Genomic DNA, 24,522 nt, shown 5'->3' with positions numbered 1-24,522 from the left:
CAGTCACCCCGCTCCCCCTGCACTCCGCTCCCCCCCCGAGCCGGGGACCTCGGCTTTCTGTCTCTGTAGATTTGCCTGCTCTGGGTATTTCCTGCAGAAGGACCCCTACGACACACGACCTTTCGAGTCTGGCTTCTTTCACGGAGCATACCGTTTTCGAGGGTCACCCAAGTCATAGCATCCGTGAGCACTTCGTTCTTTTTCACTGCGGGGCGATGTCCCAGTGTGTGGCCCGGCCGCGGTTTGGACGTCCACCCATCCATGGCGTCCACGTGGGCTTTCCCGCCTTCCGGGAGGACGCCGCTGTGGGCGTGCGCGTGCGCGTGTGCGCCGGAGTGCCTGCTTTTAATTCTTTGGGAACTGCTAGGTCACATGGTCATGCTATGGGTAACTTTTTGAAGGACAGGCTGGAGTTTCTTTACAAGGTTCAAAAGAGATTATTGAGCAGCCTTCCGATGGCCCAGCACTGTGTTGCTGGGAAACAAGGGGCGAGTAAGTGGGAGCCGGGCCACATGGGGGTTCGGGGAGTTTGCATTCATCCTGCGGGGCAGGGCAAAAGGGGTTCAGCAGATTCTTGCCTTCAAACCACTGTCCTGGCTGTGGAGTGGGGGTGGCTCCTGGTGGGGCGGGGTGGAGAAGGCTTGGGTAGGGGTCTGGGCAGTGCGGGCAGAGGGCAGGGACTGACAGGAGGGGGCTCGCAGGCTTTGGGGTGGGGCGATGTGAGAGGAGATTGTGGTGGGGTGCATTTCAGAGCTGCGCCTTGGGGGGCCGGCTGGCCCGGCACCGCCTCCCCGTCTCTCCTGGTGTGGGATGAGCCGCACCCCCGGGGGCCGGACATTCGGGCTGTGCCCTGGTCAGCAGACTGATGCCACGTGGCCTCTGCACAGTGAAGGCCATGTTCTGACTTTCAGGCATTAGACAGGGGACCGGCTGTGGCAGATGGAAGGCCGCCACCCCCTCTCCAGAGAGGGAAGGAGAGAGGCAGGCCAGGGGGCTCCCTCTCACCTGTAGCTGCTGCCTGGTCTTGGCCCCGCACCTGGCCCCCCACAGCCAGGCCAGGGCCAGGAAACTCAGCCACTGTGGCCTCCTGGCCTGGGGTTCATTCGGTCAAGGTCAACCTGGTTAATCCTGGGGAAGCCCGGGGACCCTGTGGGGAGAGCCTGAGCAGAGTCAGGAGCATCAGACTTTTTTCAGAAGGGAGGGTCCCTGGCTCGGTGGGTGGAGGGGTCAGGTGCATGGTCCCTGAGGGACCTCTGACCCCTTCTCCCCACATCTGCACGTCACCAAGGCTCGAGGGTCTAGGGCAGCTGCCGCTTATCTCTAAACAAGCCCTGGCTACTTGAGAAAGCTGAACACAAAGGACCCCCCCCACCCCCGCACACACACACAGCCTGAGCAGGGGTCTGAGCAGGGGTCTGGGCCAGGCCACTGTCCCGAGCGGTGGGGGGCAGTCACAGGGATGAGGCAGGGGACATGGCGCCCCTGTTCAACATCAGCCTCAGATTCCAGGAGCGGGCGTATCCGGGGAAACTGAAGTGACCTCCAATGTGCCGGTCCCTGGAAACGTATTGTCATGTAACCCAACAGACCTGCACGATCGCGGTCAGCACACATCCGCTTCCCCTACCCAGGGTGCTGAGGTCACACACCAAGTCCCCACCCAGAGTCACTGGCACTTGAAGAAGTGCAGGTGCATTGTAAGCTCAGGTGTGGCTCCAACACCTGTGCCCTGCCCCTTCCCCCGCCCCCACCAAGGACAAGGATCAGATCGGGGAGGGTGAGGAGGGGCCCCGGTCCCCACTGCACTGTCCTCCAGCGGTGCCCAGGCCCGGACAGCAGCACTGAGCAGAAGGCTCCAGCGGGCTCCTTGGGGACAGTTCCTTTCCCCTTGTTCTTCCCACGAAGGCCAGTATCCTTCACAGCCCTTTATTGAAAGGAAGGGCGACCTCTCGTCCAAGGTCACGCAGCCCTCCGCGTGCCAGCCCCTCCTCCTGCCACAGCACGGACACCTCCTTGTGTGGCCTCTACGCCTCGCTCTGATGCGCACGGGCACCGCTAGCATGACGGTGACGTCCGTTCCACGGACGAGGGCGTCGAGGCTCAGAGCCGGAGTGAAACAGCCGAGGCTCGCACCGCCGCCGAGGGCTGCCGGGGTCGTGGGCGCTCAGAGGGGACGCCCAGGGCTGTGGTCAGGGCGTGGCCGGGCAGACCGGCGGCGGGTCCCCGGGGCTCCTCAGGCGGCCGGCCTCGCTGCCCATCCTGGCTCGGCGCCTCGGCCACCGCCAGCCCCGCGCCGTGGTTCCGTTTGCCTGTGTTTCTCTCTCCGGCCCCAGGAATATCCCCTGGTGCCCGGCGCTCCCTTCACAGTGGGCTCCGCCTCGACGCCCTCTCCCTTCCGTGGGGAGGTTTTTGTGAACGGGGAAGGGGAAAAAAGAAAAAAAACGAGAAAAGGCCGGTTCCCTGTGTCCAGCCCATTCATTCTGCACGCTCGGGCCCAAATTAACCTTGGCAAGGCTTCGAGAAGACGAGTAATTCCAACCTTAAAAATCTGCTGATTAAAGCTGGTTTCAGGAATTCGATCCCACTTAATGTCTTGGCATGGAGCCCGGGCTCCCATTAGCAGCCACAGGCTGGGTCCTGGCGTCCCCCCTCCCCCGCCCCCGTCCCCCACCGCCTTCTTAATAAACAAAACCCCACCGCCTGTTACAAGCAACAATCGCCTTCCTGGGCTCCTCGCTGCCCACGGCTGCGTGCGTTGCCCTGGGCACCTGGATGGTGTCTCGGGGGCCCGTCAAGGCGCCGCTGGGAGCCGGTTCCAGCGGGCTCGGGAGCAGAGCAGTAATTACGGCCAGGAGGGCCGGGGCTGCAGCCCCTCCAGTCGCGAGCAGGCGGGGGTCTGGGCAGCTCCTGCTCCCCGCGCCGTCGCACTGGCTCCGGAGACCGGGAGCCAGACGCTGTCCACGTCTCCCAAGTCCCTGCTCCTTCTGGGACCCGGGGACCAAGGCACAGAGGGTGAGGAAGGGCACGGGCCAGCTCCCCGGAAGGCGCTGAAAACTCCCAGCACCGAAGGACACAGCCCCTGGCCGCCCACAGAGGCTCGGTGTCCCCCGCATCGGTCATCCCTTCGGTGAAAATGTGCCCAGCCCTGTTGGGATGTGTGGGGTGCGGGGAACCCTAGACCACGAGTTACTGAGGGGTGCTTCCTCCTCCTCGGGGTGGAGGTGGGGGGGCTCAGAGCCCACTAGTGGGGACAGGGGAAGAGCAGGGGGGCCAGGGGGAGGCCACGATCAGTACAAAACACTCTCAAAATCGGTTCCCGCCACCTGGCAGGGCTCCAAGAAATAGGTCTCAGCAAAGACACTGGATGAGAGAAAGGAAATTTCGCTTTATTTATTTATTATTTATGTCCAGTGTTTTTAGGAGATGTCTGCGATGTAAATAGCTCCGGCGTATTGGACTAGGCTGCCCGAGGGCGGGGAGCTAAGCGGATCGGAACACGCGCAGACACGTGCATGGCCGGACCCACGGTGCTCAGCCACCTGGCACGTCCAGCGAGGAGGGGGTGAGGGGAGGACGGACACCCTTGGCAGGCCCCACAGGGGACCAGTGCCAGGAGAGGTTTCTGGGACACGGAAATGACCCGGGTTGGGGGGCATGTGCTGGGGACAGAAGATGGAGCGGCGTCCATGTAGACCTGGCTGAGGGAAAGCAGGCGGGTGGGGACGGCCAGGCGCCCGGACCCCCAGCTGAGGTTCCTGCCCTGGTCACCAAAGTGGCAGCCACCGGAGGGACCACAGAGGGCGAAGCCCTGCCCCTCCTACCCTGGTCTTCTGGGGCTTGAGACTCATGGCTCACGGCTCTGGTCAGCTGCCTCTCTAAATCTAAATTTACCTTGTTATCAAGTTTTAGCTCCCATTCCATTGTATGCCCACTAATTTATTAATCCTCGTTCCCCGAACAATAAAGCTGCAGCTCCACGGATTTTATTTATATCTTTAAACATGATTTTTATGCCTTTTTATCTAAAAATTCATTTGATTTTTATTGCCCTTCTCACTCACGTTGTGGTTAGACTGCAGCCACTTTGTCTGGATGCTTCTCGGGCAGGCTCGGCCTCTCCCTGGGAAGGAGGCCCAGGAGGCTTGATGCTCTGCGGTGGCCGGGGGCGGGACTGTCCTTCCCCGGTCCCTGGAAGGAGCCTGAGGGGAAGGGGCTTCTCAGAGTTCACTTTTTACCTCCGCTTCTCATTTCCTCTCTAGGTTCCTTGCTATAAAAACGGTCTAGAAACTGAGAGTCTCTCTCCACGGTCCACCCCACAGCATTTCTCCGGGTTTCTTCCTGCTCCCTGCCCAGACCCGGGATGGGACGGGGTGGGGCAGTGCCTCCTCCTCTCCTTCCCTCCCTCGGGCTGGAGCCCACCTGTCCCCCACCCGGCAGAGCTCCACCTGGAGCGTCTCCTTGGCCCTGTCCTTGCCCAAGGAGCCGATCCCCTTCCTCTGGGCTCCTGCCGGCTCAGGGGCGTGTGCGGGCCTCCTGTCTCTGGGCTGGGAGCCTGTGGCGGTTTCTGCAGGGCCGTGGGGTGGGTGCACCCGGGTCCCCCGCTGCCAGGTGCTGCCCCGTTCTCCTGGCACCCTGCCCAGCTGGGACGGGCAGAGTTGTCAACCTCATGACGTTTGCTGCCCCCCGTCGGTTTCTCTCTGCCCCTCGAGTCCTCCAGCTCCGAGGACCCAGCCTCCATAGCCAGCGGGGCCACCTCGTTCCCAGTGTCCCTCCAGTGTCTGCGCTAAATCCTTCGTCCCGTGACATAGGGTGAACTCCTGCAGGTCAGGTCCAGCTCTAGCATGTGTGACCTTGGGCAAGGTCCTGACGCCTCTGAGCGCCAGCAGAGAGGGCCTCTGCAGAGAGGGGCTCAGACCACGGCCGCCTGCCCAGCCTCCCTTCCCACCCCCGGGTCACCTAGGGCATCGAGCTCAGGAGACACTCAATTACCTGGCCGAAAGACCAAGGGACTCACAGAAGCGCAGGCCACCAGGGTGCCAGGCTGAGGGGCAGTCGACCTCAGGAGGAGGACTTCTCCGAGGCCCTGGAAAAAGAACATTCTGGATCCTGTCTCCGCCTGCCTGGAGGAGCCTCCCAAGAAGTGCAGGGCTCAGGGGAGGGTCTGGTCCCACTGGGGCGGCCTGGGCCTGACCGGGGCTGGCATCTGCCTGTATGACCCACAGGCACGGCTTCGGGGGTCCTGGCCGGCACCCCTACCGTCTGGCCATGGTCCCCTGACACGACAGGGCCGCGGCTGCTCTGGGAGAAGCCGTCACAGATCGGCTGAAGAGAGAGGTGGCCGGAGGCCCAGTGGACAATGATCTAACATCCCCAAACTGTCCCGTCTCCCAGCCCCGCAGGCCAAAGCAGAGCACAATCTATTCAGCTCCAACTAGTTCTGAAGCAATTCACTGCTTAACAACTTCCAAGGCCCCGCGCCTTCGCAGGCAGCGTGTGAATCGAATCATTTGGTCTAATCTTAGATTAATGGGAGCGGGATCCTCGGGCGAGGGGCAGCTCGGGCCTCACCCCTTTTTCTCTGGTGAAGGCGGGGCAGCGGAAGGCCGGGCCCCCGGCTGCTGGTGTGGGCTCCTGAGCGAGGTTACTGGGGGCGACATGCACGGGAGAAGGGGCCAGGGCTCGGGCCGCCCACTTACCGCCCACACAGAGGGCGGGCCGGCGTCCACCTCTGCCTCTTCCCCGCCCTGTGACCTTGGGCACAGTGCCCTGGTCTTCCCCAGGGACGGAAGTCGAGTAGAGAGCAGAGGCGACATCTCCGCGTCGTTCCCCACTGGCCCCATGGGCGACCATCAGACTGCCCCAGGGCCTTCCAGGGTCTGCTTCGGCCACCCGTTTGGAGAGCTCTGGGAGGCGCTGGAGGGTTCCACCTGGGCGGCCCCCGTTTCCCCCGGGACGTGGGCACTTCCGCACCAAAGGAACCAGCTCAGACCCCGTCCTGGGAGCTCCGCGGCTCAGCCGCTCAGGTGCCTTCTCGCCTCCGGGGGTGTTGGGTCCCACGGCCAGGCCAGTGAGAGGCCCACCCTGGCGCTGCCGCCTATGGTCTGGAAGAGAGAGGCTGTCCTGCCTCGTGGGTCACGCTGGGATGATGGGCTCCTGCTCCCTGCCCTGCAGAGACAGCCCCACTGCAGCGGGAGAGAGGACAGAGCACGGAAGACACACGGCGATGACAGGTGGGGCTGCAGGGTCAGACGGGACGCTCTGGCCCAGCGCCGGCGCCTGTCCCTCGAATTCTCGGAGCTTCCCCCCGACCCGCAGAGTGGGACCAGCAGAGAAGGGCGGAGCCGTAAAAGCCCCAGGGCCTTTGCTTCACATGTGAGGCCACCTGCCAGCTACTCATCACGCATCCTGTGGGGGGCTCAGCAGAACAACTGTGGATCGGTCACCCGCTGTCGTCCGCATGGAGGACCTGGTCACCCGCTGTCGTCCGCATGGAGGGTTCAGAAGGGGAAGCTGGGAAGGGGCTGACCGCCTTGCCCAGGCCGTGTCTTCATCTTAAGATGCCTTTCTCATCCACCTGGCCCGGTCTTTTCCACTTGACGTCCACCTGGCCAACTCATCACCCTTTAGGCCTCATCACGAATGTCGCTTCCTCTTCGGTGACTGCTGACCTTCGACATGAAAGGCTCTCTCCCCTCCTCGGGGCTGCATTGCGCCCCCTCCGGGGCCCCTGTACTCAGGTCAGAGCTATTTGGATCTAGTTTTATATGTTTGTCTCTCCCTCCCGCTGGGGAGACTGGGCGTTTGGGGGGACAGGTCCTCAGCCCCCGCAGAGAAAAGCGTGTTTATATGAAATCTGCTTCCCCACCTTCCTGCCGCATCTGAGCCCACCCAGCCCCGCCCACGGTGGCCTTTCCGGGGGTGTGCGGCTGTCACTGCCCTCACCTGCCCCTGCTCAGAGTATTCTGAGTAGACGGCCTCCCGTCACCATGTGGGCACAGGACTAAATCATTCCCTCATCAGTGGATTGTTCTTCCCCTTCTATCACCTCGCTTTCTTCTGTGACCTTTACACCGGGACACGTTTTTTAAAAAACGATTCATCTTTGTCATGTGCACCTCAGATTCAAGTGTTTGAGATAAACCAGTCCCCTAAAAATCTATTGTCACACGCATTGCCTTTGTGCGGACAGTCACCTCCTCCGTGGGAGGCAGGTGAGGCCAGCGGAGGCCCAGGGCCAGGCCGCTGGGGGACCGTGGGGGCCGCCTCCACGGGCGCAATGCGGCTCAGCCCCCCGCGGGTGGCCAGGCTGCGGGGGGCTGGTGCAGGGCTGCTGGCTGAGGAGGTAGCCGTGGGACCCTCATAAAAGAGGATTATGGATAGAGATTTGCTCTAAAGCTCCCGGTCTGAGGACTCAGCAGGTATTATGCCCGCATTAGAGGAGGCTTTGGGAGGAAGGGAGGGGAGGGCAGGGAGAAGCGAGCTCGTTCATAGGGATGGAGTGGGGCGTGGGGGGCGGGGCGCTCCGGGAGACACCGACTCATTGGAGCTGGCCCAGGTAGAATGACAGGCACCCGCCTTTGAATACTCCAGCTCCCCAAGGGGGAGTCACCCCCCAGACGTCTCAACCTCCACAAATCATCCTCCCCGCAAGCCCAGCTTCCCTAGAGCTCAGCCTCTGGGGTCTCGGGCTCCAAGAGTCTCGGCCAAACATCTCTGATCTGGACCTTCACTCCCGTTCTTGGGAGAACGAGAAAGTTCTGTGTCCAGAGGGAGCGTTCCGCGCCATCCGGCAGGGTAACCGTGGCTGCCCGCAGCCGACCAGCCCGTGACATGAGGCTGGCGCGGTTTCATCCTGCGTAACCGGAGTCGGGACCTGAGCCTCCACGCGTGGCTCGGGGCTGCCACCTGGGGTGGCGCCGCTTTCTGAGGCCTGTCCGACAAGGCTGGGGACGTTCGTCCCCGAAACTCGTGCAGGAAGACGCTGGGCTCACACTTGCCCAGATTTGGACATCAACCCCCTTTAGGGGTTCCCCGCTTCCGGTGGGAGGTGGCCCCAGGACACAGGCTGAGAAGAGATTTCACAGGAGGTCAAAGCCGGCGGGATGTTCTGCCAAAGTACCCACCGGTCCCCAGGACCGCCTCGCCGCCCTCGGCGGCCGGGACCCGATTTCCCTGGATTCTGCTTAGTTAATGGAGTGGAGGCCTCGGCAGGCAGGGGAAGCCACTGCCTCGTGGAGCAGCTACTGTGTGCCAAGAGGTCCTCGGTCGAGGCGTTCGGGCAGCGACGTCTCGTCCGGGCCCAGAAAACGCACGTCCACAGCTCAGTTCAGTTCGGAAAATGGCCAGGTCCCCCGAGAGCCGCCCGGACACGGCCGCGGGGACACGCGTTTCATTCGACACCGTCAGGCGGATGCGCTGCGTGAGCGGCCGGTGGCCGTCCGCGTGCTCGGCCGCCACTGCCCCTCCCATGGCCTGCGGACAGGGTCACGCCGTGTGGGACCGCACAGAGTCCCCTGGGGGCCCGCCACGTGGAAACGGCCGCGGGGAACCTTGCGAAGGGCCGGGTCGCCCTCCTTCTTCCCAACCTGACGGGCAGGAGTCAGCAAACTGCAGCCCACGGGCCAGGTCCGGTGCGGCTCCCACTTTGGAAGAGCCTGTGAGCCAAGAACGGTGTTTACAGTTCTTGGTTGGGGGGACAGTCTAAAGAAGAGTAATATTCATGACAACGATGCTAAACGCAGGCTACAATGTCCGCGGACGAAGCTTTGTTGGGACACGGCCACGCCCATGCATTCCCTGTCCTCGAAGGCCACCTTGGCCCTACAGAAGCAGAGCAGCGCTGAGCAGTTACCACGGAGACCATCTGAGTCACAGGCCAAAAGTGTCTACGTCCCGCCTTTCCCTGAAAGTCGGCACCGTGGCAGGCGAGGCAGGGAGCTATGTGACGGCGATGGAGCATGTAAACCCCGGGCAGAACCCGCACCCCCACGGCCTCATGACCCGGCGGGTCATGTCCAGGGACTCCTGCCACTGGCTGGTCAAGAGAGGCTTCCTGGAGGAGGAGGACCTGAGACGGGCTCGGGCTGGGCGGGGTTGGCCTGGGCCGTGGAACCGGATGAGGAGAAGTGGGGAGCGGGAAGCGCAGGTCTGCCTGGGGCCTGTGAGCGGAGCGTTTCCTGGAGCCAAAGCCGAGTGGAGGGGTCGGAAGGAGGACTGAGCTTGTTCGAGAGGAGGCGGTGGGGGGGCGGGGAGAGGGAGCTGGAGAACCAGCCGTGCCACGTGAAGCCATCGGGAGCTGGACAGAAAGCACAAGTCGTGGCCCAACACCCCGACCCATAAACCTTCCGCCACGCTGAGGCACCCCCTTCTCCTTGGCCAGCGGCTGTCAAGCCACGATGGACCCTGTGGCTCAGGGACGACTGCTGGCAGCTGAGTCTGTTGGGGGGAAACCGGTCTGAGGAGACTCGGGGCTGAAGCTCCCTTCAGAAACGTCCCTTTCCGCGTGGGGGTGTTTACCGCGTTCTGTTTACCGCGAAATGAAGCGGCCTCGTGCTTGTTATTGGTTTCTCCTGTCGTTCTAGCTTTCCTTGTTATTTAAGAAGAAGAAGAAGAAGAAAAGCCCCATTGTGTCATAAAAGCAATTTCGAGTATTTTAGGAAAACTCCTTCCTTGTTCAGCTATCACGTGAAAGGGGCGCCGTTGGGCCTTAGTTCCCCAAACGCGACGAACTTGAACGCGGCTCATCCCCAGGTGAAGCCCTCCGAGGTTCCTGCCGCGAGCTGGCCGCTCCTGCCTTTCGCCTTCCCGTACACGCCTCCCCACGCATGTGCGTGCACGCCTCACGCTTACACGCACACGCACGGCTGCGGCCAGCAGCCCGGGGGTGGGACTCTCCCTCCAACCACACCACAGCCCCCAAGTGAAAAGCTCAACCCAGGGACGCCCCAGGGGACCCCCAGAGCCTGATCAAAAAGCACCAGGAGTTTGTACAACACAGATTGCTACAGACAGACTTGATTGCTTTCCTGATTAGTGGGCGAAGGGAATGGATTTGATACGCCGCCTCGTGAAATAGCGTGCAGTTAATCCCCAGTTGGCTCGGTGGGGACATTGTCGTATGGGCCGGAAACGGGCAGTAAGGCTGTCAGGCGAGGAGGGTGACATCACAGCGACCTGGGTGGGGAGCCTGGGATCCGGGCAGGCCGTGACGGTGGTTTGGGGTTGGGGGTGACCGAAGGGGGTGGGGCCCAGGGCAGAGAGCACTCGGCGAGGCCGTCTGGCCGTGCCCTCTGAGCACAGGCCAGTGCACCTGCGGCCTGCTCTGTCTGCCCGAAAGGCCTGGCTCTGCACCGCAGAGCCCATGCTCAGTGGACACCCGTTCCCCAGCCTCTGCATCGGCTTCCTGCACCAACCCTGTGCCCATGATGCCCGGATAGTTCCAGGCTGGGCTGGGCCCCACTGCCTGCATTCTGTGTGCCTCCACTTGGATGTCTTACCGGCAGCTTAAAGTCACCAAGTGGAAACCCAAAATCAGCCCCCCCCCACCAGCCTGCAGCACCCCCAGCGTTTCCTGTCCCAGGGAGTGGGTCCACCTTGTACCTGTCCACCTGGCTGGAAAGCCGAGTGTCGTCCTTACACCCGGCGAACATGGCCACTTCCCTGTACCATTGTCACCCGGCCCCAGCTTGCCTCCTGGACTCATAGGACTGGCCTGGTCCACCAAGCCTCTCTCGGCTCTGTCCCCTGGCCACAGGGAGCTCCTGAAATGCACATCTGATTATGATGTCCTTTCGACCTCCACTGCCCCAGGCAGTAGCCACCACCACGGCCTGCACGCTGGCTTTTCTTGTCCTCTCCTCCTCCGCCTGCCCTCGCTGCCTCAGCCCCCCATGCATTACACAGTCTCATGCCCCAGCGCCCCTGGCCACAAGCTGCCAGGTTCTGTTTCTAGAGTCTTCTCCTTTCCGTCCCCTGTCTGCCTCCTTCCTGCCCTTGGGTGATTCCTCTTCCCTCTCACCCCCTCAGGCCAGCCCTGCGCATCTGAAAGCCCCCACAGCACCCTCTGAGTCCTCCCCACCTGCTCTGGGATTGTGCTGGGCACCCCATCCCGGGCATCAGCTCTCGACCCTCATGGCCACCCAGGTGACAGGAAGAAGGCAGTGCCCATTTCACACCTTGAAAGGACAAGAACCCTCTCGTTTGGGAGCAGCAGGCCCCCCACCCCAAGCCAGACCCGTCTCTCGGAAGCCCCTCCTTGCTGCCTGCAGCTCACCAAGGGCAGACTCCCCGTGAAGACAGTGAAGCAGCTGCTCAGCCTTCTGAGCCCTAAATGTAGAGCCATTTCAGGCAGGTTTTCTGGCACGTCTTACCAAGTCCTGAGGCTTCAGGGCCACAAGCAAATTTAAACATGTACTGTCCCTGGGTCCTTTTCTTTTTAAATTTATTTATTTTAATTAGTTTCAAGTAAACAGTACATTGGTTAGACATCGATATAGTTCATAAAATAGTTTCCCCAATTGCTCCCTCCCTCCCCTGACCCTCCACCTAGCCATCCTGTTAATGCTGACCGCATTCCCTCTGCCGTGCTCCCCATCCCTGTGACCAGCCATCAGCTACTAATTTGTACTTCTTTAACCCTTCACCCCATTCTCCTAGCCCCCCAAACTCTCCTCCCCTCTGTCCGTCACCAAATTGTCCACTCTATTTGTGAGTCTGTTTTTGATTAGTTTGTTCTTTTTATTCCTTAGATTCCACATATAAGTGAAATCATATAGTGTTTATCTTTCCCTGTCTGACTTAAATACCTTTTAGGTCCATCAAAGCAATATCTTTTTCCATCTCCTTTTAGTCTGTGTGTGTCTTTTAGCCTGATGTGAGTCTTTTGTATTTTTTCTTCTTAAAGAAGTCCCTCCAACATTTCCTGTAATACTGGCTTGGTGGTGATAAATTTCTTTAGCTTATTTTTCTCTGGGAAGCTCTTTATCTATCCTTCAACTCTAAATAACTTTATTGGATAAAGTATTCTTGGTTGTAGATCCTGGGTCTTCATCCTGTCGAATATTTTTTGCCAAGCCCTTCTGTCTTACATAATTTCTTTTGAGAAGTCAGCTGCCAGTCTTATAGCTGTTCCTTTGTAGGTAACTAACTGCTTTTCTCTTGCTGCTTTTAATATTCTTTCTTTGTATTTAAGCTTTGGCATTTTAATTATGATGTGTCTTGGTGTGGGCCTCTTTGGATCCCTGATTTTTGGAATTCTCTGGGCTTCCTGGGGTTTTATGTCCATTTTCTTCACCAGGTTAGGGAAGTTTTCCATCATTATTTCTTCAAATAGCTGTTCAACGTCTTGATTTTCTTCAGTTGTGCCAATCAGATGGCTATTTGGACCTATATACTCCTTAAATTATTTTTGTAGTCTTGGCATCTTATCTCTTGCCATTCTGATTGTGTGTCCTTGGCTTTCCCGTCCTCTAGATAGGTCATTTGATCCTTTTCTTTATTCACTTTGTTTATTCCTTTATTTATTCCATTTAATATACTTCTCATCTCAGATAATGTGTTCTTCATTTCAGACTTGTTCCCTTTTATAATTTCCATTTCCATTTTTGTGTTTTTTATCTTTGCTGAATTTATCTACACTTCCCAAAAGTTCATTGAGCATCTTTATAACCAGCGTTTTGAACTCTGCATCTATTAGGTTACTTGATTTCATTATATCTGGATCTCTGCTCTGTTCTCTCATATGGTTTCTGCTTCTTCGTCTTCCCATTCTGGCTGCCTTTCCGTGTCTGTCTCTATGTACTAAGCAAAGCTCCTAAGTCTACCAGTCTTGTTAGCGTGGATTTGTGAAGTAGGTGTCCAGGGGCATAGTCCTGAGAGGGGTTCAGCTGCAGGCCAAATTTAGCCCAAGCCTCTACCCCTCCAGGGCTACCTGTTAAGATTCAGCAGGCAATCCACAGATGCTGTGCTTATAGTTGCCTCAAAAGGCCACACCAGAAACCGAGGTCAGCTGCCTCCAGTGTGAGTCTAGTTGCTGCTCAGCAAGGAGCACCTGTCTCGCTGCAAATACACCTGGATGTGGCTCGGGTGAGGCCATGAGTTGGGGGAGGCGGAGTTTCAGGGAATCCTCTGGGCGGAGCGACCTCCGTTGTCCAGTTTGATGACGTCACGGCTAAGGCGGTGCCGTGTCCGGCACACTGGGAGCGGGGAGAGCTCAACAGGGGACAGTGGATTCCACCGGCACTTCTGTACAGGGCGAATCTCACCTCGGCCTTCACTCCAACAATGTCTCTCTGTAAGTCCCTGGTGCCCCCCGCACGCAGGTGTATGGGCACTGGTGCTCAGAGCGAGCAGGTCCATCACCGCGAAAATCCGCTCGCGGACACGGCCCCTTTAAGAGGCGTCTGCCGCTGTGGCAGCCTCCGTCCCACTCAGCCGCCGGGGACCGGGCAGCCCCGCGTCCTCACCCCGTCCTGCCTTCTGCCGTTGCAGGGTGCCGTCTTGGACGTCTCCCTAGCTGTGTGGCTTGTTCATCTAGATCCCAAGCGATGTTTCCTTGCTGCTGCTCCTTGGTTCCGTCACAACTTCGATTTGGTCGCCAGAGGGATGAACAGAGCCTCTATCTATGCCCTATTTTTCCTCCTCTGGGTCCTTTTCTGTACCAGGCTGTAGAGACCAGTGTCCTGGGGGTGCCATCTCCGTTGAGGAGGTCTGGGCTCCCTCCCTCCAGGGTCTCCCAGCCCGGGGAACACAGAGGGGCGAACGGGCCACAGAGTGCGCCGGTGTGCTTCTCAAGGAACCACGGGGAGGCACCCAATGCCCGCAAGCTCCTTGAGTCCTCGGGGCCCTGGGGAGCTCCCCCTCACCCTTGGTGCCCTGTGGCGTGGCTGGCTCTCATCGGGGTCTGCTCTTGGCAGTGATTCCCCCTCTCCTGCCTTCTCATCCGAGGAGACCAGAGACATCGGAACACCAGGGTGGTTAGAGTAATGTCTAAAAATAGAGCAAGTAGGTTCTGAGTGAGGCCCCAAGGGCTCCTCTAATTAAAATGCATGAGCCTTGGTGTAGAAACAGCGATTTTTCTTTTTAGCATCATCCTGGTTATTGGATGGTTCCGAGCAGTTCTGGGCTGGGGAGCGTGCCAGAGAGAGGGGGCAGGGGCGGCTCAGGAAGGCAGCGGGCGAGCTTTCTCCTTCTCGTGCACTGGCACCGAAGGACACACAGTAGGTGCTTGCTACATTTTCACAGATTCCTTAATATGAGGTTCCAGGATGGTGCAGCCGAACCCAGACGGAAGGCAGTGAGTCCAGGGGGAAACAGTGTTGCAAATCAACCATGTTCTTTTCAAGTTCAAGAAGCAGCAGAGGGAAGAGACGGGTGAAGAGGGGCAGTAATTGAGAACTCTCAAGGGGAATGAGCAGCGGGAAGGAGCAGGTGTGAAGCCTTTTATTTCAAAGAAAGGACAGGAGACACTTATTCATGTCTCCATCCATTTGGCTCATTGCATGAGTCAAAGTCACAACACTGCCCATGAGAACATGCAAATTCCAAAGAAAGAGCTGATTGACGTTGCAGGTGGGTTGCTACGCGTTGCAACCAAACGCTTACAGAAAATATCCGAATGTGACTCTCCTTTGGCAGAAGGAGTGAGTTATCAAAAAAAAAAAAAATTTTTTTTTTTTAAAGTATATTGAAAAGTCAGGAAAGAACATTGCTTTCTTAATAATAAATACATTCCGTGGGCAAGAATTGCAAGGGAATCGTTTAAATTAATTTCCGCTTTGTTTGTTTGGTTTGTACAGGGCTTAAGTCCCAGCTGACAGCAATCTGTAAAAGTTCTAACATATTGGAAATCTGATTTTCTTGCAGCCGGAATCCCATAGTCCAAAATGATTTCTCTTTCAACTCTGCTAATCAGACAGGCAGGGCTCAAATGGACACCTAGCCAAAACGATTCAAAATTGGTCTTTTTGGGGATGCGAAAAGGGTCTGACGAAAGCTTTAAATGCGGAGCTGCTGGCCCTTTCTCTGCAGCATCGGTGTTGGGCTGGGGGCGCTAGAGTGGGATATGGGAGGTGAGCAGACCTCGCCCATCCTTCCCCCGGCTCTGCTGGCCCCGACTTCTCTTTCCACCCAACCCCTTCTGGACCATGTGCTTTGGGAAGCCGGGGAACTCCCCAGGGCGGGTGGGGAGGAGGATTCTGGTTTGGAACTGGAGACAAGGAAAAAGCCAAAGCACCAGAAGGCTCCGACTCTCAGAGCTGGATGGTGATCGACTTGTCCTCGTCAGCCCCCTCTCCCCACCCCACCAGCAAGCCGGCCCCGAGGCCGTGCAGCGCCGTGTGCACAGGTGGCACCCCAGAAGCACAGCGTGCCGGTCTCGACTGGGCCACCCACCTGGGTCTGTGTCCCTCCTCTGGTCCACCCCATGCTATTCCTGACCTTGCATTCCTAACCCCATATTCCTATATATCCACCTTATATCCAGCTCGGCTCCGGCTGTTCAACAAAACCAGGTCCATCTGTAAAAGATGCAGGTTTATCCTCGGAACAAACAAATGTATGAATAAGCAAACTGTAAATAAAAACTAGAAAGCGGGGATGTGCGCAGGGTCCTCCCAGGCCCTGGAGGTCAGTGCTAGGGCTGCTGCCCACCCCCCAGCCTCGGAGCTCCCACCAGCCGGGGCTGCCCCTCCTCCCTGACACAGTTAGGCCGGGAAAGGTCCAGGGCGTGTGTTCGAATCCGTTCCGTGACCTTCAGTCCCTCCCTGTGCACCAAGGGGGTCTTAGCCTGGGCTCTGTGCGTGAACTCCATAGAGCAGCGGTCCAGCCTTTGTGGCATTGGGACCCGTGCTCCTCTGAGAATCTAATGCCCGATGATCCGAGGCGGAGCTGAGGTGGCGATGCTGGCGCTGGGAAGCGGCTGCAGATACAGATGGAGCTTTGGTCACTCACCTCCTACTGTGTGCCCCGGTTCCTAACAGGCCACGGGCTGGTACTGGTCCGCGGTCCAGGGTTGGGGGCCTCTGCCACAGAGTAACTCCAAGCCCCTAAAATTATGAGCAATAACGTGCACTCCCCTGGTCCCTCGCTTTTCTGGGCTCCCACGTCTCCACGGCCCCCAAAGGGTAAGGGCCCCAGCTGTCCATCCACGTTTGCCCGCTGGCATTTCCCAGCTGTGCTCCTTAGACGCTGTCCCAGCCCTCGTTTTAGGTCCTGGAGCCAGACACAGAGGCACCTGGCCCTCGGTCCCCGGGGCGCGGGCGGAGTCCGTGCCCCTCGGCCCCCCGGGCGCGGGCGGAGTCCGTGCCCCTCGGTCCCCCGGGCGCTGGCGGAGTCTGCCCGTCTCCCGCTCCTTCTCTGCTGCGCCGTCCCCCTCCCTTCCTTCCCTCTTTCCAACTGAATTCTCGTTTTTCCTCTCTCCCTAGTGCTTGTACGGCTGCTATGTCCATTCCTCCATCATCCCCACTTTCCACCGGAGGTGCTACTGGCTCCTTCAGGTAGGTGGCTGGGACTGGAATCTTCCTCCGTCTCCGGTGCTGGGAAGGGTCCGCGGAGGGAGGCGCGTGGGCTGGGGCTCCAGCGCGCGGTGCCCCGGGCTGAGGCGCCCCGGCCAGCTTTCCTAGGGATGTCGGCGTGTGGCCCCGAGGCCAGCTGTGCGGCTGGCCTGGCGCATCGTCGGGCGCCAGGAACGGGACAAAGCTCGGCGGAGGGCGGGTAGTCTGTGCTTACCCCGTGAGAGTAAAGCCCCACTAGGGGCTTCCAGGGTGCCTCAGTGTCCTCTGGCTGGGGACAGAGGGGCGGCCGAGCACCCTGCCCCTGACCAGATGCCTGTCACCTAAAAGCGGCATGGTCGTTTGTCTCCTGGGTTGGTCACTGGCACATGTGGAAGGTCAGCTTCTGGCGGCGTGCCAGCTGTGGTCAGGCTGACTGAGGCGGCTGCTGGGGCAGGAGGAGCCCCTGGCTCGGCAGGAAGGAGCTCTGTGCTTGGCGTGTGGTGTCCATCGCGTGGTCTCTGGGGAAGCTGCCCAGCTGCCCGGGGCGGCCTGGCGCCCAGGGCTCAGTCTGTGGTGCTTGGGCACAGCTCCTCTGGGTCAGGCCCGGCTGGCGCCAAGGCCACCCGGCCTCCTGCCGACTGCTGGTTGCTGGTGGTCATCTTGCCTAGAACAATGTGCTGTGTGATTGGGAAGGTCCACACGGTGTGTCCACTCAGGCTGGCTCTGAGTCCTTCTCAGAGTTCGTTCTCTGATGGACAGAGAACGTTGCCCTGCGGTCGGTTTCCGGGGCCTGTCTCCCTTGGAGGTGTGCGTGGTGGCACCGGGGTTTCCAACTGCTCCGCCCTGCGTCCCTGTGACAGGGACCTTCAGGGTGTCCTGCGATGACACTTCCCGTCTGGTTAAGGACAACGCACCCAGGGCGTTTCGCCGTTCCGCGAAGGGCTTTCTCTCTTACTTGGCTGCAGAGGGCAGAGGTCTGGTGGCATCGGAGCGTGTCCCGTGTCCCCAGGGTCCCACCCCTCGAGCAGCCTGGGGTCCTCGGCGGCTCCTTCCTGGGCCTCCCCACCCTTGAGTCCTGTTGGGCGTTTTCCCTCTGCAGTTTTCACGCCCCCGTCGGAACCCCTCACTGCACACTCCGTCTCTGCCCGCCGGCCGCTGCCTCCTGCTGGAGCATCGCCCCAGGAGCCGGCATCCCGCCAGCCAGCCCCCCATCGCCCCGCTGTCTGCTCCTCAGGGGTGGCCCGTGTCCTCCAGGCAGGCCTCCTCGCCTGCACCCCCGCCCCCGCCTGCCTGTTCCCCATCACTCTCGCGACTTTTTAATTCTACTGAATTCACTTTCCTGGCATCGGACCCCCATGGGCAACCAGGGGGTCTGCGCTCATTACTCCCCTAACTGGACCCCGCTCGCTCGGGCTCCCGGAGCCCGGCGCCTCTTAGATTCGGCTGCTCCTGCCCTGTTTCCAGGGCCAGGCGAGAAGCAGGAGGAGCCCCGCTCCCCTGTCCCAGCGTCCCCTCCCTGGCCACTGTGTGCTGGACACCAATCGGGGCGGTTCCTGTGTGTCTGGGTTTGTTACCTTCTAGCTGGCGGGGGACCTCGAGCGTCCCCAAAGGCCAGTATCACAGGACCCCTTGTCTTCAGCGCTGATCCATTTGCTCTGCCCATCCCTGGGGGCGGGGTCACGCCACCCTCTCTGCAGCGTCCAGGAGTGTCACTCCTGTTTCCGTGCAGGTGACAAGGAGGGCATGTCCGCAGGTGTAGGGGCTCCCCTCCTCCCTGAGTGTGGGCGGTGGGAGTTAAGGAGCGAAGGCCAAAGCCGTCAGCCTGGCTCACGTCGCGCGCAGAGCCGAGTGCACGCACCAGCCGGGCCGCTCATGCGAATCACAAAACCAGGGTAATGACGACCACGTGGCCAGCTTTTGTTTCTCTGATGTTAAAAGGAAAGGGAACCACGAGCCCCTGGGTCAGACGGGAACGGGCCTAACTTGGTCTCTGACACCGAGAGCAAGGTTGGGGCGGGAGTGAGTGTGTCAGGACGGTGACAGCTGAGAAAGGCTCAGGCTGCCACCTCTGCTCCGAAGAAGCCGGTCTGGTTCCCCGAACAGGACACGTGACTGGGAAAAGGGGCAGTGGCCGTGGCCAAGCGTGAGCAGGCTGGCTGGGACAGGGAGGGGAACCTTCCAGAAAGGAAGGGGCTTGCAGGAAGAAGGAGACTAGCTGCGCAGAGCAGCCCGAGGCTCCGCTGCGGCTGTCCCAGCTCAGCGGCCATCCGCCGCCAAACAGCCCGCCACAAACTCACTCCCGCCTCTGAGGTCCTCAAACTGATACAGCTCCTCCCAGGGCCCTGTAGCAAGTGGACTCCTGCCCGCCAGTCCTGGCCGCCTCTCCAGGAGGACCGTAAGCTCACTGAGGGACGGCCTGCACCCCTGTGTGTTCCCAGGTGCCCAGCACAGAGCCTCGGCCAGATGGTGGTGGGGGGGACCACGGTTCTGCTGCAGAAGCCTGTCACCCCAGGACAGGGCATAAGCGGGAATGTCAGACCTGGGGCACGGAGATCGGTTCCGCCTGCTAGAAGCAGAGGTCAGGGAGGGGACGGACAGGAGCGGACGTGGCACTGAGCGTGGCCTGGCTTCCGGGGGAGGGCATACGTTCCCTTTCTCTCTCTGTTGCTGATGAGCATCTTATTAGGATGTGGCCAGGGACAAGCGAGGAACCAGAGCCTCTGCTAGAGTGGACAGCCTGCGGTCCCTCTAACCCATAGCTGCAGAGGCCCACGGCTGCAACTGCTGGGCGCCCACCGTGGCATCTCGAGACCCCCCGGCCACTCTGAGCCCCAGTGAGCTCAGGCCGCTTCTCCAGCTGGGGCAGGGCCTTCGGGAGATGTGCTCTGTGACCTGAGAAGCCCCACTGCTGGCCGGCACGCGTGCGTCCTTTCGTTGTCAAGTCATCAGCGCCACTCAGGGTCCCCTGTGTCACAGCCGGCAAGGCCCTTAGGCTCCGTGGAGCTCAGCCGCTGCGGCCCAGAGAGGGTCGGCCCAGACGCAAGGTCACCCAGCGGGTCACCAGCTGGGATCAGGCCTCCCTACTCCTTCTTGTCATTGCTGCAGCTGTGGGGCCCCTGAGTCTTGCTGGGGGCTGGGGGAGGTGGGGGTCCCTCCCGGGGGCTGCTCGAGGCTGAGCTGACAGCAATGGCCGGAAGCCTCCAGTCCCCCTTGCGGCCTCTCCCGTTGGGGATTTTCCAGCGCTTTGCCTCAGGGCCTCCCCGCCTCCTCCTGCATCCCCTTCTTGAGCCCCCACAACCCATCCCGTCGTCCCCTTCGCTCCCTGCCCGCTCCCCCGAGGAGAACAGACCCCCTTCCGGCCAGACTTCCCAGCAGACCCGGCGCGGCTCACTCCGAAACGATCCCTGCGTCTGACGCGCGTCCTTCCTGCCCTTGTCCTCAAACGCTTAGTGAGTGTTCTCCGGGCTCCAGCGAAGCAGGGGCTGGTCCCCGTGTGGCTGCTTCCCGTGCGGGCTGTTCGAAGGCTGAGACCAGCTCACTGGGCGGAGGCGGCAGGGGGCTCCTTCCCGGCCCCCCTGGCAGCATGTGCAGAGGCCTGCAGGCCCGGCAGCACCCCTGGGTGGGGGCCCCTGTGTGGCTGGAGAATGGCGGGCGTTTGGGTTCTGGGAGGAGCTGGGCTCTAGCTCAGTCCTTGTGGGGTGTCACACAGTCACTCAGTCAGTGGAGGCGCCCATTGCTGCCCCGTCTCCCCGGGTGCCACTGTCACCCCTTCTTCCATGGAGGGGCTAGAGACAGACGGCCTTGAGCACCTGGTCCCCAGAGAGGGGGCAGCTGCTGGCCCGTTGCCTCCATGCTGTCTGCTTCCTGCCCCTCCCCCCAGCAGTGTGTGCAAGGGTGCGGTCTCCGCGGAGCACCACGGCATACAGGCGGCCCAGGGGCGTGAAGGACGATGTGCGTGCATGCGTGCGTGCGGCTCCAGGCTCCCCAGGCCCCCCGCGGGGTCCCTATGCCTGGGAGTGCGGGGGGCCTCAGCCACAGGACTCACTGCCCGCTAGGGAGGGAGTGAGACCCTCGTTCCCGCGGACACAGAGCCGCAGACTCAGCAGGACTGCCCGGGGGGACCGCAGAGGGGACTCCTTTCTGCCCACTGGGGCCTCCTTGCCTCTGAGCAAGCCTTTTAGGTCCCTAGGGGCAGGGTCCCAAGCAAGGCCAGTGGGCAGGGGAGGGATCAGGCTGTGGGTTGACTGGCCTGTGCGCCCAGCCTGTGCACTGTCACCCACATTGGGACTGGGCTGTGTCCCCACACCACTGCTGATGGGAAATGAGTATATATTTCTCTCCACTGACTCAAGATCTGTCTATGGAAGGTGACGGTCCCTCTGGCTCCCCAAGAAGGGTCCTCAGAGCCCTTTGCCTCCCTGAAGCGGCCCACTGGCGCACGGCCGGGGTGGCCGGAGGTACCTATGGGGTCCTAGAAACCAGCCCGTCACCCGCGTGTCCCCGCAGGCCGTTCTGGGGGGCGCCCGCCTGGAGCACCCTCTGGCCCTCGGCTTGAGATGGCATTCTTTTTAACGCCTTGAAGCAGTGGGGTTGGCGGCACCCAGGGGAGCATCCCTTAGCTGTCCGTCTGACTCTGGGCATCTGTCTGATTTCTCTGGGCCTCAGTTTTTTCATCAGTAAAACGGGGATAACAATAGTGTCGACGGCACAGGGCTGTCGTGAGAATTAATAGAAATGAAATGCACGTGAATGCGGCCTGGCTCCCGCGCATGGCAAGGGCTCAGCCAATGACGGCATGGCCTCGTCGGAGCCGGGGGAGCTTCGAAGCTGGCACCCCGACGTCCTAAAGAAAGCGCCGTGACCCTCCCCACACACTCGGTGTCTCCTCTCATCCTTCACTGCACGGTTGACATGGGCTGGAGCCAACTCCCTGCCCCACAAAGCACGAGCTGGTCAGGACACGCTGGCCCGGGCGTCTCTCCTCCCTTCAGGCCCCCTCCCCTGCAGCTGGACACAGAGGGAGGCGTGTTTGAGGAGTGGTGGCATTGTCATTGTTATCAATGTACCCCACCTGGCCCCTGTGAAAGAGTTGAATCATCTGGGGAATGATCAGCTCTTTTGCAAACCTAGTACCTCCCCCGCCATGTACCTCGCCCTTTCTGGAAAGGCAGCCCCACCCGGGACCATGCCCCCCAGCCCTCAGGGGTGGCCTGCAGGTGAGCTAGGTCACGGAGGGGGCCAGAAGCCTGAGCAAGGCGGCCAGGGGCGGCCAGAAGCACATGTTCACACGCACCCCTGTCCTCAGGCTCGTCCTAAGGGGACATCCCCACCCAGTGTGAGCTGGGCTCCACCAGCAGAGTCAGCCTGCCTTCCTCCCTCCCTCCCCCTCCTCCCTCCCTCCCTCCCGATCCGACGAGTTTATGGTGACGGCGGAGCCCAAGAGCTTTGTTTGTCCGGTTGATGACGACTCGAGCGACCAGGAGCTTATGGGTTTGAGATTGGTTGACTTCGAACCGGTTTGACTCCATAGCAGAAGGGTCCCTATCTCGTCCATCGAGTGGGGAGGGGAAGGCGCCCCATGCTGGCCAGACCCTCTGCGCGCCCGCAGGCATGGTGTCAGGAAGCTAGGAGCTCAGGCCGGCCCTGGTGTCGTGCCCTCAGGCACAAAACATGGAAGACGTGGCAGGTGCCACGCACCGGCTGGGCTGCGGCAGAGGCTCTCCCGGACGTGTGTGCGGGGAGACCACAGCCGGCAGCCCGCATGGCACGCCGGGAACCCCGAGTTCAGCGTCTTCTGTTCTCACAGCTGCCCTGGGGAGGAGGTCGGCACTGAGGAAATTCACCCCGTTTTGCAGAGAAGGAAACACTGAGGGTCTGGGAAAGTAAGGGAACCCCAAAGACCCCGGCAGGCGGGCTGAGCCCAGGCCCTTTGACCAGACAGCGCCACAGGGCTCGGGGGCCAGGCCTGCGGGGCGTGGGCGCAGCGGCGAGCAGACAGGAGAAGGGAACACAGCCCTCAGGTCCTGGGTGTGCGAGGCTCGTGGGGACCCAGTCCCGGTGCCGGGAAGGACTTGAGTCCCATCTGGGTGTCTTTATCCCACACCTTGGACTGTCACACCCCAGCTGGTCTTGAGCACCCTGCAGTCACCAGAGACCGGGCGGCATGGGGGAGGCAGTGCCTGGGCCCCAGGCGTCTGGGGAGGACTTCTGCGTGGAGCGGCGGCGCAGGACCCTGTGGCATCTGAGCCATTTCTGACCCTGAACTTGTATGTCTAGGAGGTGGCTCTTGAAGCCGGTCAGTGCAAGGCCTCGGAGAAGGGGACGTGGCGTGGGCTGGGTGGCAGCGCAGGGTCCCTGGAGGAGGCGGCGAGCTCAGGGACGGAGGAACAGGACGGGATGTTCCTCCCCAGCCTTCGACATGTGGCAGGCATGGGCCACGGTGCCCAGCAACAGGTGGGACAAACAGGGCCGGGGGGTCCCAGCTCCACAGGCTCCAGTCCCACAGACCAGGGCTGTTTGAGAAGAAGCCCTCGGGACCCCCTGGAGGGAGCGTGTGGGGAGCGCCGCGCCCCCCGCCCCCCATCTTTGCTTGGGCCCGGGAGCAGAGAGCGGGGAGATGGGGCCGGGCCACCTGAGGCTGCACTTTCGCCGCTGCCACGGAAGCTTCTCCAGGCCGGCGGCGCTAGCGATGGCCTCTTATTATTATTACGGGTTTGTTATCGGTCACGGTGACGCCAACCATTGTCTGCAACGGGGCCGCCATGCCGGGTGCTGCCGAGCTCCCTGCACGCCCGTGAGGCCGGGCCTCATGAGCGTCACATGGAAACGAGGCTGGGGCACTCAGGGACCGCACTGCAGGTCAGCTGCTCAGCCGGTCGGCGGCCCGGACCGGCAGCAGGGGTGACTCTGGCCCGGACACCGTCTCTGGCCGCAGGCAGGAGAGACACGCTGGTTACGGAGGTGGGCAAGGTCCGGCACGCAGGGCCAGGGGCCAGGGGGCCGCCGGAGAAGGGGGCGCAGGACACCAGGAGAAGCAGGGACAGGGCGGGGCAGGAGAGGGGGCGCCGACATCTGGGCGGAGGGAGGCCCCGTGGCAAGAGAGACAGTGGGGGACGGGGACGGCTTGGGAGCGGGGCGACGAGACTGAAGCCCGGCTCGCGGCCCCCGGGAGGCTCTCTCCTGGGGACGGGAGCGGACAGCCGGAAGCGGTGACGGCCGTCGCCTCTGGGGACGCAGCCGGTGCTGGCGAGAGACGGAGGGTGAGCCGCGGTGTCTGACGGCCGTTCTCGAGCTGCCTTCTTGTTCCGTTTTATTCTAAGGAGCAGCTTCCGCTGCTTTTCCATTTCATGCGCCTTGAACGAGGTGCTGCGCAGACGCTGAGCACCACGGCGTCTCCGTGCCATTGAGGTTTCAGGATCTTCGCCAAGGCCGCACGGCAGAGCTGGCGTTACTCAGACATCTCTGCTTGATCGCAAGTCCCGATGCCAGGGCCTCTGCCGGACCCACTTAGAGCCTCCAGGAAATACGGCCGTTCCCCAAAAGCAGCCATTTTCCTCTGTAAGGACAGTCGGTCACTGGGCATTTTCCAGGAGGTTCCTTTGACCTAATCCCCTCCTCTTGGGACAGGGAGACATCCAGGCAGCTTTTTCAGCTGGCCACCGACCCGGAAGGTCTCCTGTGACCAGGTCTCAGCTGCTCGACCTTCACCTCGTAATTGCGGCTACCTGTGCTGCTGCAGCCCTCTGCGTGGGGGGCTGCAGGATGCTCTGCTCCCACCCTGTGGGCCAGGGGCACTGAGTATGGGGGGGATGGTGAAGCAGGTGGAAAGGCTTCCTCAGGCCACCTGCTGAGACCACTTGGCCTATGGTCCTTCGAGGCCCACGGATTGAATTTAGCGCCACCTTTTCCTGCCATGTGACCCTGGCCAAGTGATTTAACCCCTTTGAATTTTATTTCTTTGTCTGTAAAAAGGCATCAGGTACCTCTCTCCACAGGTTACTGGGACGATGAACCGAGCCGAAGGCCACAAAGG

At 60.8% G+C, this 24,522-nt stretch overlaps 1 protein-coding gene across 15 annotated transcripts in view; it reads left to right on the top strand.

Annotated features, from left to right (window-relative positions):
• The window catches only part of CAMTA1 (calmodulin binding transcription activator 1), a 784,924-nt gene that overhangs the window by 543,486 nt on the left and 216,916 nt on the right, over nucleotides 1-24,522 (top strand). For 14 of the 15 annotated variants that reach the window (XM_039842316.1, XM_039842302.1, XM_039842305.1 and 11 more), the window contains one exon: nucleotides 16,422-16,493. The exons of the other annotated variant lie outside the window; for it this stretch is intronic. In XM_039842316.1, coding sequence (XP_039698250.1) covers nucleotides 16,422-16,493 — 72 coding nt within the window. The remainder of the gene's footprint in view (nucleotides 1-16,421; nucleotides 16,494-24,522) is intronic. 15 annotated transcript variants of the gene reach the window in all.

The sequence above is a fragment of the Pteropus medius genome, unplaced genomic scaffold, assembly GCF_902729225.1.
Source record: "Pteropus medius unplaced genomic scaffold, Ma_sr-lr_union100, whole genome shotgun sequence".
NCBI lineage: Eukaryota > Metazoa > Chordata > Mammalia > Chiroptera > Pteropodidae > Pteropus > Pteropus medius.
This window is presented reverse-complemented; position numbering and strand designations above follow the sequence as displayed.